Source organism: Leucopleurus acutus (assembly GCF_964270905.1).
Source record: "Leucopleurus acutus genome assembly, chromosome: 1".
In the NCBI taxonomy this organism is placed as follows: domain Eukaryota; kingdom Metazoa; phylum Chordata; class Mammalia; order Artiodactyla; family Delphinidae; genus Leucopleurus; species Leucopleurus acutus.
Window position 1 is genome coordinate 23,331,798 of NC_139142.1, and position 14,873 is coordinate 23,346,670.

Genomic DNA, 14,873 nt, shown 5'->3' on the forward strand with positions numbered 1-14,873 from the left:
AGAGCTCCTTTCTAGTGTTGAAAAGGTGTGTTTAAATGAAAGCTGCATTCTTTCTGTCTCTGCGTGACTGTGGTGAAGTTGGATTGCGGGCTTTATAACATCACAGTGTGTCCCTCTTGTACATTATGCTGCTTCTGGTGGAGAGGGGAGAAGAGAAAACCTGGCTGTGGCTGTGGCTGTGGCTTTGGCATAAGTTATTGTCATAGTCAAGAAAACAGACCTACAAATACTGGCAGACCTGTGGAACTCAGACAGGTTGAAGATACACAGTGGTGTCTTTAAAGACGTACAGATTGGAGAATCATGCCGTCCTAGTGCTGAGAAAGGAAAAGAGTGAGCCGCTGTAGTTCATAAAGGAAGTCCCTGGTAGAGCAGGGACGCCAGGCCTGGAATGGCAGCCGGTCTCAAGAGAGAGCCATAGAGAGTGGGTATTAGAGTTTGTCTGCAGAGCACGGGGCTACAGTCAGACAGAATTAGCCTGTGTGCACATCAAGGTAGAGACTCAGTCACAAGAGATAAACCAAGAGGAAAGCAAACACAAATATTAACTACAATTACTGGTGGTGTTTTCTCCATATATTTAAAGGCCCCATCTTATCAATTTTGTAAATTGTTGCCACTGTCACGGAAGGTTTTATTTTCCCACAGTGGAAGTTTGAGTTCAACAGAGATGCACTGAACGTACATTTTTACTTTGCAATGACTGGGTCCTGGGGGAGGAGGAGTGTTATGGGCTGAACTATGTGCCCACAAAATTCATGTGTTGAAGCCTAGACCCCCAGAACTTCAGAATATAACTATATTTGGAGATAGGGCCTTTAAAGAGGTGATTAGGTTAAAATGGGACCTTTGAGTGAAACTTAATCCAATCTGACCAGTGCCCTTATTAGAAGAGGAAATTCCGACATACAAGGAAACAATGGGGATGCATGAACACAGAGGAAAAGAGCCCTTGAAGACACAGCAAGAAGGAGGCCACCTGCAAGCCAAGGAGACAGGACTCAGAAGAAACCGAATCTGCCACCACTGTGATCTTGGACTTCTAGCCTCCAGATCTGTGAGAAAATTAATTTCTGTTGTTGAAGCTACCCAGTCTGTTTTTTTGTTTGTTTTTTTTTAAATGGCAGCCCTAACAAACTAATACAGGAAGGGAAGTATGATTAAGTTCAAGTTTTATCTTGAGAGATCTGCCTCCCTCCCAGATCACATAGAGTCCTAGCGAAGTAAGCTTTCTGAGATCTGATAAATTCATTCATTAAAATGTAAAATAAAATATGTCATGTCTTCCAGATTCAAAATCAGACAGTAAAACAATAAAGGTCTTACTACTAAATTCCAGCCATCGGTCAGTTTGGTGAAGGGTTTTGTTTTGTTTTTCCTGAAAGGAATTGTTCCAATTCTCTCATCTCTGCTCCCTCTGATACGGCAGGCCTCACCTCCAACCACCAACCCCCGCACAATGATCCATGTTGAAAGTCCTGAAGAAATGTACACTGGGCTAGTATAATCTTCCTACGGTGGCCTTTCAAGAACAAGTTAATCTCCAGACCCACCACTTGCCAGCAAATTTTAGAGAAGCCAAACAACGCATCTAGAGGAGACAGAGAAAAAGAAACCAATTTAATTAATTCATCACCAAGGCCAAAGACATATAAATCTTGTCATTTTATCTGTCAACCAACACGCTGAATTATTCAGCAATCTGAATCCCAAGAAGGAAGGGAGAGAGAAAGTGGTTAGAAAGCAGCTGGCTGAGCAAAAGAAAGTGCTCAATAGATCCGAGCAAAACAAGCCCCGTGGCTGGAAAAACTTCAGAGGTGGGTCTCTGTGACAATGAATGAGAAGCATAATTTCTTAAAGAAAGACTCCAGGCTCATGGACCACAAGGGGGACTACCACCACCGTCTTTGCTAAGATGACTCAAAGAGGATTTATGTTGTCCCACACACACACACACACACACACACACACACACACAGGTTTCTGAGCAAGAGACTTTCCTCTAAATACATTGTGGTATATTCCCTTGTAAAACTGAGTTTTAGGTTTTCAACTAGGTACCCCCAAATGCCTACAGAGACAGGAAGGTCTGCTATTTTATGGAAAATAAAATATAAGGGACATACTAAACCTAGGCTCTGTAGAGAAACTTTTTCCAAACTGTAAGTATTAAAATATTTTTAAGTAGATGTGCATTGGATTTCTTAAAGGTGGGAGAGAGAAAGGCAAATACACAAAACTCTCCTATGAAACTGAAGGTTGGTAAACAAATGTATTTTAGTATTGATATGTCCCATACCACTAAGTTATCCAGGAGTTTCAAGAAGCATGATATATGAGTATGAAAATAAAGTTGAGGACGAAAAATACCTGTAGGTTATTCTGAATAACAGAACAATGAGAATCTGCATTTCACAAGGGATATTCAGATTTTATATTAATTAATTTGGTTGGGTATCTGGATCCTCGTCCCATCCCTCAAATTTTAAAAATTTTTAGAAGCACTTATCTTTCATAGATGATCCAAATACTTCTGAAATGATCCCGTGCTGAACAATACAATGTCTTATTTAGTTTTCTATCCTTAGCAGGTTACACACAGCCTGGCACATAGTAGATACCCAATAAATGTTAGTTCAATTGAAGAGAGCATGAAAGAAAACAGGGAGCCTGAAGGAGGGGACTGAGCAATGGGGAAAAGCTTACTAGACTCCAGTTGAGAAGAGAGTTAATTGTATCCGAAGACACAACCTTAACCTGAGACTATTTTGGATATCCCGGGCAGGTGTGGCCTTAGTCTCCCCAACTTATAAAGGAGCTCAGCCTGCTCTAGGATCAAGATTTTAGGCAAATCTATACATAATCAATTTTTTAAAGATCAGAACCAAGTATGGGCAGAAGAACAGCTGTTTGGAGAATTTCTCTTTCTTCCATCTGTTTTAGTGTGAGTCTCACTATAGGGCAGGATGGTTTAGAAGGAGGAGTGGCAAAAGCTCATTAACGGGCAGCTCTGAGGACCTCTGGCTTCTCAGGAAATGTGCAAAGTGAACAACGGTAGAAAAAACAAGCAAAGGAAAAAATCCCTCTTGAGTCCAGAGAAGGTTCTTGAACTCAAGGCTCTACTTTTCATTTTATACCAGAATGAAGGGCATTTACTTCCTCACAGACAGTACAGACTGCTCCTTGTAACTCTGGAATAGGGTGGGCAGAAAACTATTAGTAACAACCATTAGTCTCATGGTGCTATGCCTCCTACCACCCCCATCTAAAAGATTTTTTAAAACAATTGCTGTTAGCTAAGCCTTTGTCTTGGACTAGGGGAAAGCAAGTGTACTCTAAGTAAGAATTAGGGGAGCATTAACGGAGCACCGAGGGGTCTCCTGGTCCTTTCAGGGAGAAAAGGGCACAGCTTAGATAAGGGATTGAAGCCAGAGTTTGGGGTATCTTGTTGCTTGCTGCTTCTCTTGATTTCAAGCTCAAAAACATTAATTAAATATGCAAGGAGCCTGCTTAATATAGATGCATTCAGTCTGTAAGCCCAGATCAGTGGGATGGGACTTCAGGATTGAAAGAGGATACTGAAAAGTTGATTTCATGAGCTGTCTTGTCTCAGTCATGCCAGATCTTGAAGTTCACTGCATTCTCAGCTCTGTGCATCTAAGGGCCTTTTCTAGGGTCTCTGGTCATTTATTTACTTTGTTCTCCTTTTCCATCATACTGAATCTTATCAGATGTAGGTTAATGTGAAAGAAGATGGAACCAGTTAAGAAGATTTAGAGGGTACTGAGCAACTGATCAATGAAGACATGACTAGAGAAGAGCTGTTTTTAACCTGTGCTGGCTCAACCCCTTTTGCCCCTTTAGCTGAGAGAGAGAGAGAGAGAGAGAGAGAGAGAGAGAGAGAGAGAGAGAGAGAGAGAGAGAGAGAGAGAAACTGAGAGAGAGAGAGAGCGAGGAAGTGCCAGAGAGAAAGAAAGAGATTGACAGACCAAGGAATCCCCGGTAAGTATTGCAAATTCCATCACTTAAGTAGTAGCTGCTCTTAACTGTTTACATCCTGAACGGAAAACATGGAGACCTTGCCAGCCTATAACCTCTAACTAATACATAATCTTCGTCTCCCTGCTGATTATTTACACTAATTAGCAAAATTTAGCTAATGATCGCTGAGCGTTTCTGTGTTTAATTACGGCTATTAGGAATAGTCTGTCTGGCTTCATCTCCCATCCCTTCTTTTTTCTTTCCCAATCGTTACAATCCCACCCCCACTCCTCCTTAGGAGCTAACAGCTTCTACTTCCATGAAATTGCTTTTGCATTTTTGGTGGTTGTGGTTCTTTCCTCTCCTAGGGTGTTTTTTTTTTTTTTTTGAAAGCTTACACCCGACCTAGCAGGAGTCACAGAGAAAACAGCAACCATATCGAGATCAAGCATTCCCTCCTCCCCACCATCCGCCTCCACCAACCTTACAAGCACTGAGCTGCTTGACAACTCCATCAAATAAGATGTAAAGAGACAGAAAGAGCCAGAGTACGTGCTGGCATTTTCTCAATGTGCTTCCACTTAACACTACAGAGAGCACAGAGCAGAAACCCAGGGCTAGGAGGCAGTGGGAAGAACTGACATTCCGAATGCGGTCTGTATGTTACAGGCCTTCAAAATACAAGCTAGGGCAGGGGACCTCTAGTGTGGTTTGCTCTCGCTGCCCCCCAGAGGGCTGCTCCTGCAGTTGGGTTCTGTGATCCCCATTCTCCTCACCATCAGGGTGGAGTGCATAGTAAATAAATAACGAAGCTCCCTTCTTTAGAACAGTTTACTACAGCAAGAGCCTACCTCGGTAGCAGACATCACCCTTTCTGAGGCAGCCTGCTCAAAGCTGAATATAAATTTAAGAGCCAGAGATCTCTTCCTTCAATCGCTATGCAAGGAGGGTCGTTTAGAGCAAAACATATTGTACTTATATGGTGTGAACAAGCCCACCCGTGCTACCTTTAATTGAAATAACATTTCCATAAATGGTGGAACTGAAGTGGCAGTAATTTACACTTGGTTAAATTATAAATGGACTTTGCCTTATCTTATACATCGCTTCCCCCTGGGTAGTTAGCAATATTAGGTGTGCGGTTTTCACGATAGCTGCTCTCTCCTTCTGACATGTGGACAAACGTAAAGCGGCCCAAATGAACAATAATGACCACTGGTTATTAAAGATCACACTCAGCTACTTCCCCCCACGCCCCCGACCTTTACCACACAGGACACTTTAAAAGCAGTTCAATCAACTTTAGGCTGAAGACCTAAGGATTCCTGCTGTCTGCTATTTTCCCACGACTAGCTCTCAAACAAGATCAGAGAGAAGAAGGGTGAAAGCAAGGTGAATGAATGAATCCTCCGAAGTGCAGCACTGGGGACTTCTCTGACCACGTTGTCTGCCATCATGGGGGGTGAAGGAGGCAGAAGGTTGCAAAGGGGAGAATGTGGTGCTTGTGAAGCTATGAATAAGGGAGCCAAGGAGAGGAGGACCCATCAGAGGGGATATGGGGAGACTGGGGCAGAAAACTCTAGCCTTTTAGGGAGAAACTGGACATTTTCTTCCCTCATGCACATGCGATGCTTTTCATTATTTTAAATTCAATTTTTAAAATTCTCTTCCCACCCTTAACGTTACCTGAAAGGCAAGTGGGTTAAGGAATTGCTACGGCCCGTTAAAAGGATAAAGAGCAGAGAGACCCACCGTGCCCTCCTCGAAGGGAAACAGGGGAGCGATAGATAGAAATAGGCACTGAGTGATGCTTGCTGCCATGGAAATGGTGCTCGTGCTGAGAGTGAGACCCCGGCGAGGAAGAAGAGGAGGAGGAGAAGGGTACATTAGAGGAACTCCACACGGAGCTGATGATACATCCCCAGAAGAGGGACCAGATCCCAAGCGTCCAGGCCGGCCGGCGAGGAGGGCTCCGTCTCGCGTGGATTCTCAGGTGCATGGTCAACACACTGGACCACCACAGATGGGCAGTTTGAATTCCAGCCAGTGAGCAATAATGAAGTTCATGATGCCCAGGGGCCCATCATAGCAGGAGGAAGACTTGGCCCAAATTTTGGAAAGAGGGAAGGAATAAGCGTTTTCAAGACAAGATGATGAAAAAAACACAAAAACCAACAACAACTACTACTTAAAAAATAAAAGGATATAAGGCAAAAGCTCCCCTTTCCTGCAGCTGAAATTTAGGATGTCAAAGTCCACCCAGGTGTAGCAGCCCTCCTAGGGAGCCCCGGGATGCCACACATGTCAGGGGAGGCCAGGCGCAGCTCCTGATCTCTGGGCACCTCAGGCCGGATGACTGAACGGCACACTCTGGGAAGCCACACAGAGGAAAGGTGGAAACGAAGGAAGAGGAGGAGGCAGCAGGAGACCCAAGTAGGTTCAGGTTAGTTTATCCCAACATCCAAGCAGTTTGAACATTTTTTTTTTTTTTTTCGTTTTCCACTCCCATGCGATGCAATGCAGAACTGCCAGGCAAAGGGGGGCTGCAGGTGGGAGACTTCTTCGCGGTTTCCTCGCAGTCTCGGTGTAAGGGCACGGAGGCTGTTAACCCTGCGCTTTCTGGAAGAGCTCCACGGAGCAGCCGCCTGCGTCCTGGGTTTCCCAACTGGATGAAAAACAGCAGCAGCAGCCGGAGGAAGAGAACAAGAAGGACCGGAGAGACAGAAGAAGAGGAGAAGGAACCCGGCGCGGAGCAGCCACCCAAACCAACGTGGCACGGGGCGCGGAGAGGTGGGTGGGCGAGCAGGGAAGGCGTGAGAGGAGGTGCCCGGTAGGCGGCAGGGGTGGCCAAGAGGGGGGCGGGCGCCTGCAAAGTGCGCGGCACTGGGAGGTACAGGTGAAGTGAAGCGAGGAGTTGGGGAACCAAATTCACAAATGGGCAAGTCGTATGCAAATAGCGCACTCCTGAGAGCAAATCAGTGCCGCCCGAGCGCTCTGCCGAGGGACTGGCTGGCTCCGAGGAAGGAGGGGCCCGGGCGACCCGGAATCCCTGCCCTCCCCATTCAAGTACACGCTCGCTCGCTCGCTCGCTCGTCTACACCCGCGCGAGCCTCCCGCACAGCCCCCCACCCTCCTCACGCTCCTCTCCTTTCCAGGGGAATGAGCACGCGCGCGCGTGTAAGGCGGGCAGACGGATCCTGCACCTTTGATCACCCTGTCCCTTCTCTCCCAGGCGCAGTAAGCCAAACTCGGGCAACTGGGGAAGAAAAACTGAAGGCGGAGGCTAAGGCTAAGGTGGTCCCAAATAGAAATGAAAATAACCCCCGTGAGTAGCAGAAGCGCCGGGACGTCTGCACACGGCGGTGCCACAGATGCTCCCCCTGAGCTGGTGGTCAGCACCGCGCGGCCACTCTCCCGGGTGGGTGTGCCTCTCTGGGGGTTCAGATGCCCAGGGCCCACCCGAGGGGCGAATGGCGGGAACGCGTCTTGGTTCTCAAAGGGGAAGGCAGAGAGGTGGACCGGGAATTCCGGAGGGTGAGAGCTTTGATGGCTGGAGGCCCTTCCATCCCTGGTAAACAGGATGCTTTTGGAATTCAGGACCCAGGGGTTAGCGCCCGTGCTGGCTGACCTGGTCAAAGAATTTCAGGAGAGGTGAGGGCTGCATCTGCTGGCCTGTCCTGGACTGGCCTTAGAGGTGCTGCCCCAGGTGGGTGAAGCCTTCGGGCCTCCAGGACTCTGGGCACTGAAGAGAATGCGGCTTTTACACCCAGGCTGAAGCTGCAGGGGAGAGCCGGAGTGGCAGGAAGAAGCTTGGCGCACCTGTTGTGGCCATCTGTCACTCCAGGAGAAAGCTGACCCAGGGCTCTGCCAAGGCACGGTAACATTCCGGATGCGGCGGCCTCCATTCTACGCCCCCTCTCTCCCCCGCCCAACTTCTCCTAACTATGCTGTTCAGCAGGATACAGAAAGCCAACAGCCTCCTAGACTCTGGGGGCTTGCTGGCTCTGACTCCTTCCTTCCCACTCACCTTGCTTACAAAAGCACACTATATATATATTTTTTGGGGGGTGGGCAGGTGGAGATGGAGGAGATAGGTGAGGGAATAATTAGGGGGCATTCCTTGTTTAAAAAGGAGTTTATAGCACCTCTTATACTTCTGCTCTCACTAAACATTTCAACCCTGCTGACTGAGAATAAAGGATTAAGACAGTCCTATTTATTCTTGGGGCACCTCGAGGAGACACTGAAGAAGTTAGCATTACCTGTCTCTAACATAAAGATACCAAACCTATGAATGATTTGTCTTCAAGGTCAGATATCAAGTTCATTTCAGAATTTATGATGGTGACTTGGTACTTTGGTTATGAAACTGGTGTTCTCCTAAGGAGCCCTGCTGCCCATGGTAGATGGTGCACGGTCATCCCACCTGTTCTGGCTCTCAGCTGTAAGGGTGATTAGACCCACAGCCTCCAGTGGAACAGCCCTCATGCGTGATCTTTCATGCCTTTGGGTGGTGGCCCACAAACACGATGTTTTAAACTAGCAACATGTACCTAGGAACAGCACCATAAGAGAGAGGGGTGATTTATGGAGGCTCGATATAAACCTGTTTCCTCCTCTGTAAAATGGGAATAATTCCTCCCTTTATGAGGTTCTTGGGAGGATTAAATGAGATAATGTATACACAGCATCTGGCATAGCACCAGACAGAGTGGCAGTACTTTTTGTCTCATAGAAAAATAAACTAAAGCTCCAAGAAGGTTAAGTACATGTTTAGGGTCTCAGGCTACTGTTAGGACAAAAGTGAGAAGAAAAAATATATTAATATCCTAAGCATCCTCCCTTAAGGCAGATGATAATTCCCATTCAAGGGACTTCCCTGGTGGTAAGAATCCGCCTGCCAAGGCAGGGGACACGGGTTCGATCCCTGGTCCAGGAAGATCCCACATACCGTGGAGCAACTAAGCCTGTGTGCCACAACGACTGAGCCTGCACGCTAGAGCCCACAAGCCACCACTACTGAAGCCCGTGTGCCACGACTACTGAAGCCGGCACGCCTAGAGCCCAGGCTCCGCAACAAGAGAAGCCACCACAAGGAGAAGCCCGTGTACCGCAACAAAGAGTAGCCCCCGCTCGCTGCAACTAGAGAAACCCTGCACGCAGCAACGAAGACCCAACGCAGCCAAAAATAAATGAAATTAAATCTTTAAAAAAAAAAAACATTCCCATTCAATCCAACCACTCCTTGATTTTGTCCTCCAGATGGAGCCCCACTGCACTTTGGACTTAGTCTAACTCTCTAACATGGCCTTAAAGAGACCTAGATGACCTGGCTTATACCTAATTCTCCAACTCCATCTTCTGCCAGATGACCCCTTACTCACTACCTTCCAGTCTCCCAGACCCACTCTTTGCTCTTTGAATGTGCCAAGTTGTTTCCCAACTCAATGCCTTTATACTTGCTGTCCCCTCTTCTCTGGAACACTTTTCCCTAAGATTTTCATGTGATTGGCTCATCGTAGACGTCACCTCCTCGGAGGCCCTCTCTGGCCCTCATCTAAAGTTAGCCACTACCACCCTGAAAGGCACTTTATCCCATTACCTTGTTCTATTTCCTTTGAAGCACTCTCCACTTTCTGAAATTATTTTCTTTATGATTGTTCATAGTCTATCTCCTTAAAAAGACTGTAAGTTCCCTGAAAGTTGAAACTTTGTCTTGGTCTCCCCTATATCTTCTGTGTGTGGAAGAGTGGGTAGCACATAGTAGAAGCTCAGTAAATATTTGCTGAATTAATGAATCCAGTGAATCAATTGCCAACCTCATACTCAGAGTTTTATATAGCATTCATTCCACTGACATGCTTAGGTGGCTTTAGTGACACTGATCCCCAGAGACACACATTTCCAGAGGTGATGAGTTGACCCCCTCCCCACTTAACGTTTTTCTTCTTTTCTAAATTGGCACTGAGTGTTGGAGACTCTTTTTTTTCTTTTCCTTCATCCCAAGGAAGGATGGGAAGCTTAGATGTACCTTCCAATCAATTATCTGCTAGGCAACAAAGTGAAAAATAAAGCCTTAATGCAGTACGGAATCTGGAAATGCTGCTGGTGCCTCACAGCTGGAACTATTCATTTTACCTGTCATGCTTATAATTATTTATTTATTTTTTGCAAAATGTCAAAAGAAGTATCTATGAATTCCAATAAGGCTGGAATTCCATTTGGGGACTGAGTTAAATACTGAGAAGACTTATCAGAGGACAAATGCAAGACTGGTTTATTTTACTTCTTAAACTTTAAAGAAATAATCCACAATTACCCTGATAAAATGAATGTACTCCAATTTAACACATTATTGAATTTTTTTTCATTTGTTTTCTATCCCTCCTCTCTCTTCCTCTAGTCAACACATTCCTACTTAGATTTCTTTTCTAATTCCCATCATTCTCAGGTCTATTAGAGTTTATATTAGGCTGATATATTAAGTATTTTTTCTTAGGTTTTTAGCTCCAGAGATAACTCCTGGACACAGTCTGCATCTATAGTTGCAGCTGAAGGATTTGTCATCACCTGGACTACCACCAAAGCTCCCCTCTTTCCTCCTGAGTTGTCTTTTCTAGTGGGCCCTTTGAATGAGAACACTTAGGAATGAGCTCCAGGATAAAGATGAGAGTCTACTTTTAAGATAGAAAGGAAGAGAAATAGATTTAGAAACGTTATGCTCACCACAGATTTAAAGTTGAAAAGTATAAATAATTTCACAGGAACAACCACGCTTAGCTCCACTTAGATAAACCCCCATGGCATCCTAACCAGACTTTCTGGAACCTTAAGTTTCTGAATGGAATGCAGTTTCCAAAAAAAAGAAGCCTGTGGCTGGATTTGCCTAGTTAACAGCTTGGTTTCTCTATTGTTTCAATCTGCAGAATTTGGCATTATAGATTTCTTCCCCCTGTTTTAATCTCCCCGCTTCTCCCCTCCCCAAAAAAGACTGTCTCAAGATAAGGTACGAGAATCCTGACCCATCTGACACTCTCTGTCTTCCCTTGGTGGGTACCTCAGCTATAACGTAGTCTGGGGAATCTTCTGGCTCCTAAAATAAGCCTCACGATAGTACTTAATCGTGTCAGGTGCCAGGAATCTAATGTGGCGCTGCCCTGTCAGTCTCTCACAATACATTTTGTCTCTGCATGTGCCTTCTCTCACTTGCACAGACTCTGACTTTCCACTTCGCTGCTGGCAGGAGACACCCATCCGGTTGTTTGTCGCAAGTACAGCTAATCTGACTGCACAGACACAGAAAACACTGGAGCAGTCTGTGTCTGTGTGAGCCCTATACTCCAGTGAGGGCCCTTTTCTCCCCAAATATAAAGAGTAGAAATCCTTACTTTTTCTCTTGAAACAGAGTTCCAAAAAGTAAGTTTAGGGAGGAGGGAAAATAAAAACAAAAACGACTAAACTCTCATAATGTGAAATGAAACGAAAGTCCTGAAAAAATACAGGTGACTGTTAACGTGGCTATAAATATACCCAAGGGTTCCATAAAACAGTCGACCTTTGCTTTATTATATGTCAGTAGGTTTATTTATAGCCACATAATTCATCCTTCTGCTCATTTATTGAAGAAAGCCATCCTGCAAAAAGGCAGATTTTGACGATACTTTACATTTGGGAGTATAAAATAGAAGCTTTATCCTTTTAAGTATCACTCCTACATGTATTTGGTTAAAAAAACGAAGACAATGGCATTGTTGTATAATTTTATAGTTTAGAGGATATATATGTGGCTTCTGTTCCTTTAACTTATCCTTCATATTAACATCCATAGTTGTTTTCTTATCCTCCTTGTGGCTGAAATGGGGATATCGGGAGTTTGGATGTTGAGAAAAATCACTCTAGGAAATTTTCCCAGTCTCTTGATCAAGGGCACTGGGATATCTGCTTTGTTAGAATCTCACACATTTCTTTAAGGAAAAGAAAAAAAATATGAAATATTCCTGTGTAAACTTTAGCCAGCTTCGTTCGCAATCCAAGTGAAATTATTTTACCATGGAAACAAATGTTGCTTTTAGTCAAGGACAGGATTCAATTACTTCCTAGAGAGATTTGGACATTTAAACCCCTGTTAGTCTTCTCTAAGCTTACACCGGCTATCAGAGATCATGTAAATCTTTATCCAGTTTTAATGACTCAAACAATGTGAATGATGGTTCTATAATAACAGAAGTAATAATATCATTTGTATGTCTATAAAAAATTATCAAATCAAAAATTTCGAAGAGACTTTGAGAGTGCATACAGATTTCGATTTGGGGCTCTGGTGCTTGACTACCTAGGTTCAAATCCTGATTTTGCTTGTTAGCGGATGTGAAAAATGTTGGCAAGATCCTTAGCCCCTCTGTATCACAGCCTCTCCATCTGAAAAATGGGAATAATCATACTATCTATCCAAAAGGTTTGCTGTGAGGATTTAGAAAGGTATCATCTGTAAACTATGTATAAACAGTGCCTGGCACACAGTAAATGCTCAATAAATGTGAGTAATGAAAATAACTGTCTTTTTCTCCAGAGGACTCCTTGAAATTTATCTCTGCTGATGGTTTTCTCTTCTTGTTGACAAATCTCAAGAGGACTGAATAAACAAAGAGCTCCCCTTGCAATTCCCAAACATAGAATGGAAAGCCACTCCCGTGTGTTACCCGACTCATTGGATTCTCTTTGCCCATATTTTGCAGAATGGGGAGCAGCTTAATCACATCCTTCTCACAAATACCCTTCAAGCCAACTCCAAAACAATAAAGCTCACCATGGCCCCAGAACCAGCCCTGTTTCACAGCTAATCATTCTCCAGCAGAGGGTGGAACTCACACCATCTCAGTCTGCCTTGGGATCTGGAAGGGCTCTCTGGCTACTTCTCTTTCCCATCTCTTTATTTTCTCACCCTCTTTTCTTAAATAAACAGTACATTCCAATTATTTAGCCTTCCCCCTAAAAAGCATGGCTTCTAAATCTTTTAATAATTTCCACTGGATTTATTTGGTATTTCATTAGAATTCAATAATTTTTTTTAAAGTTACTGAGAATGTACCTCTGAACTAGGTTCTACTTAGTATAGAAAGAAACAATTATTTTGCTGCATCAGTTGATCTATTTCACGAACATTACATTTATGCTAACCATGGGCAAGGCACCAGGTGAAGTGGTGGACTTCCAGGGGACTCCGGCATGAAAAAGAAAAGATTTAAGGGCTTAAGAAGTTTATAATCTAGCAGGAAAAAGCCATCAAAAACAAATAAAACAAACCATAAATTCCATCCATATATTCAGCTTCCCAAATACAATGTGCTATTAGAATAAAGGTATAAACAAAGTATACAGAAGAATAGAGAATGGAATTAATCCACTGTAGCGAGAAAAAGGAGTATGAGGAGGGATTCATATACAAGGTGACAAGTGACCCTAATGTCGAAGGACTAGAGTTCAAAACCTCATCTACTACTTGGCCCTGTGACCTCGAGCAAGTTACTTTAAACTCACTGAGCCTATTTCCTCAATAGAATAAACATGAATAATTCAAAACTCACAGGATTGTTTTGAGGGTTAAATGAGAAGATACATTTGAAAATAATATTGTAAACGTTCAGTTTAACTGTTACCATGAATCTGGACTTAAAGAATTTCAAATAGGCAGAGGAGCAGAAATGTAAAGTAAGGAGATTATCAATGTGGGATGGAATCAGCCCCAGAGGGCTTCCCAGTGGAGGAAAACTTTAAGCTTAGCTTTCACTTGTCGTTTAGATTTTGCTAAATCCTGAAAATCTCAATGGGGACTTTTTATTTCAAAAAAAAGAAAAAAGCACAGGTGTTTCAAGGGATAAGGAAAGGCAACAAAAGGAAAGGAAAGGAAAGGAAGAGAAAGGAAGCACAGGAAGAAAAGGAAAGGGGGGAAGGGGAGGGAGGGGAGAAGAGAAGAAACTCACATGTTGGAAACTATGTTTTTTATCTCAAATGACAGGGTTCCCCTATTCAGAGATGTCAAATAAATACCATATAAATAAAAAGTTAAATTGTAGCACAGCCAGGAGTTTTCCTTTGTTCAATTTCTTCCACACAATTACTTGTCAGATACTAAAATACCCACTGGATCCAATTCATAAACTTTTAATTCTAGGAACATCGTAGTTCAAGTATCCACCTCATTCAACTGTCTATCTCACAACTCCATGAAGAGTATATATTCTAAGACAGAGGCACAGATTTAAAATAACTGGCCATTTTCATTTTCTCGTTGATATGATGTAGTCTTAAACCCACTTAACAGAGAAATCTTGGTGGGGGGATGGGGAATGAGATGAATGCTCCCCAAACAGAAGGTACGAAGTGTTATCTAAGCAGTTCCAAAAATGTCTGCAAGGTGAGTAACAAGGGAATTTCTCAGTGGTACTAAGGATTTAGCCCTTTCCAAAACTGATAGTGAGGACAGGGGAATATTGAAATGTAAGTTTACATCATAGTAAGAGAAACAGGATGTTCTTAAAATAGATGAAACAGCATTTACGATAACAGTATTTTGTCATTGATGATACCTATGTCTTCACAATCTACCATTTCCAATCTGAAAAAGCAGAATTCGTTGCTCTTTCCTATCTTCTGTTAACATTTGTCACATTCTGTTATTGTCAGTTGGGTTTACATCTGGGTCCCCTACATGATTTATAGACGCATCATGTAGGGAGCTGGGACCTCGTCCTAGAGTCAAACAGCTTAAGTTCTAGGGCCAGATAGCTTATGTTCAAATCCCTGCTCCATTATTTAATAGCTGTGTGACCTTGGGCAAGTTGCCTATCCTCTGAAAGCCTGTTTTCTCATCAGTAAAATGGAGATCACAATAT

The 14,873-nt window shown here is 43.7% G+C and overlaps 1 protein-coding gene across 20 annotated transcripts in view; it reads right to left on the reverse strand.

Annotated features, from left to right (window-relative positions):
- The window catches only part of NRXN3 (neurexin 3), a gene marked incomplete at both ends in the record, with an annotated part of 1,633,255 nt that overhangs the window by 566,898 nt on the left and 1,051,484 nt on the right, over positions 1-14,873 (reverse strand). For 4 of the 20 annotated variants that reach the window (XM_082851707.1, XM_082851711.1, XM_082851709.1 and 1 more), the window contains one exon: positions 5,734-6,264. The exons of the other annotated variants lie outside the window; for them this stretch is intronic. In XM_082851707.1, coding sequence (XP_082707833.1) covers positions 5,734-5,980 — 247 coding nt within the window. Of the gene's footprint in view, positions 1-5,733; positions 6,265-14,873 lie in introns of those variants that run through there. 20 annotated transcript variants of the gene reach the window in all.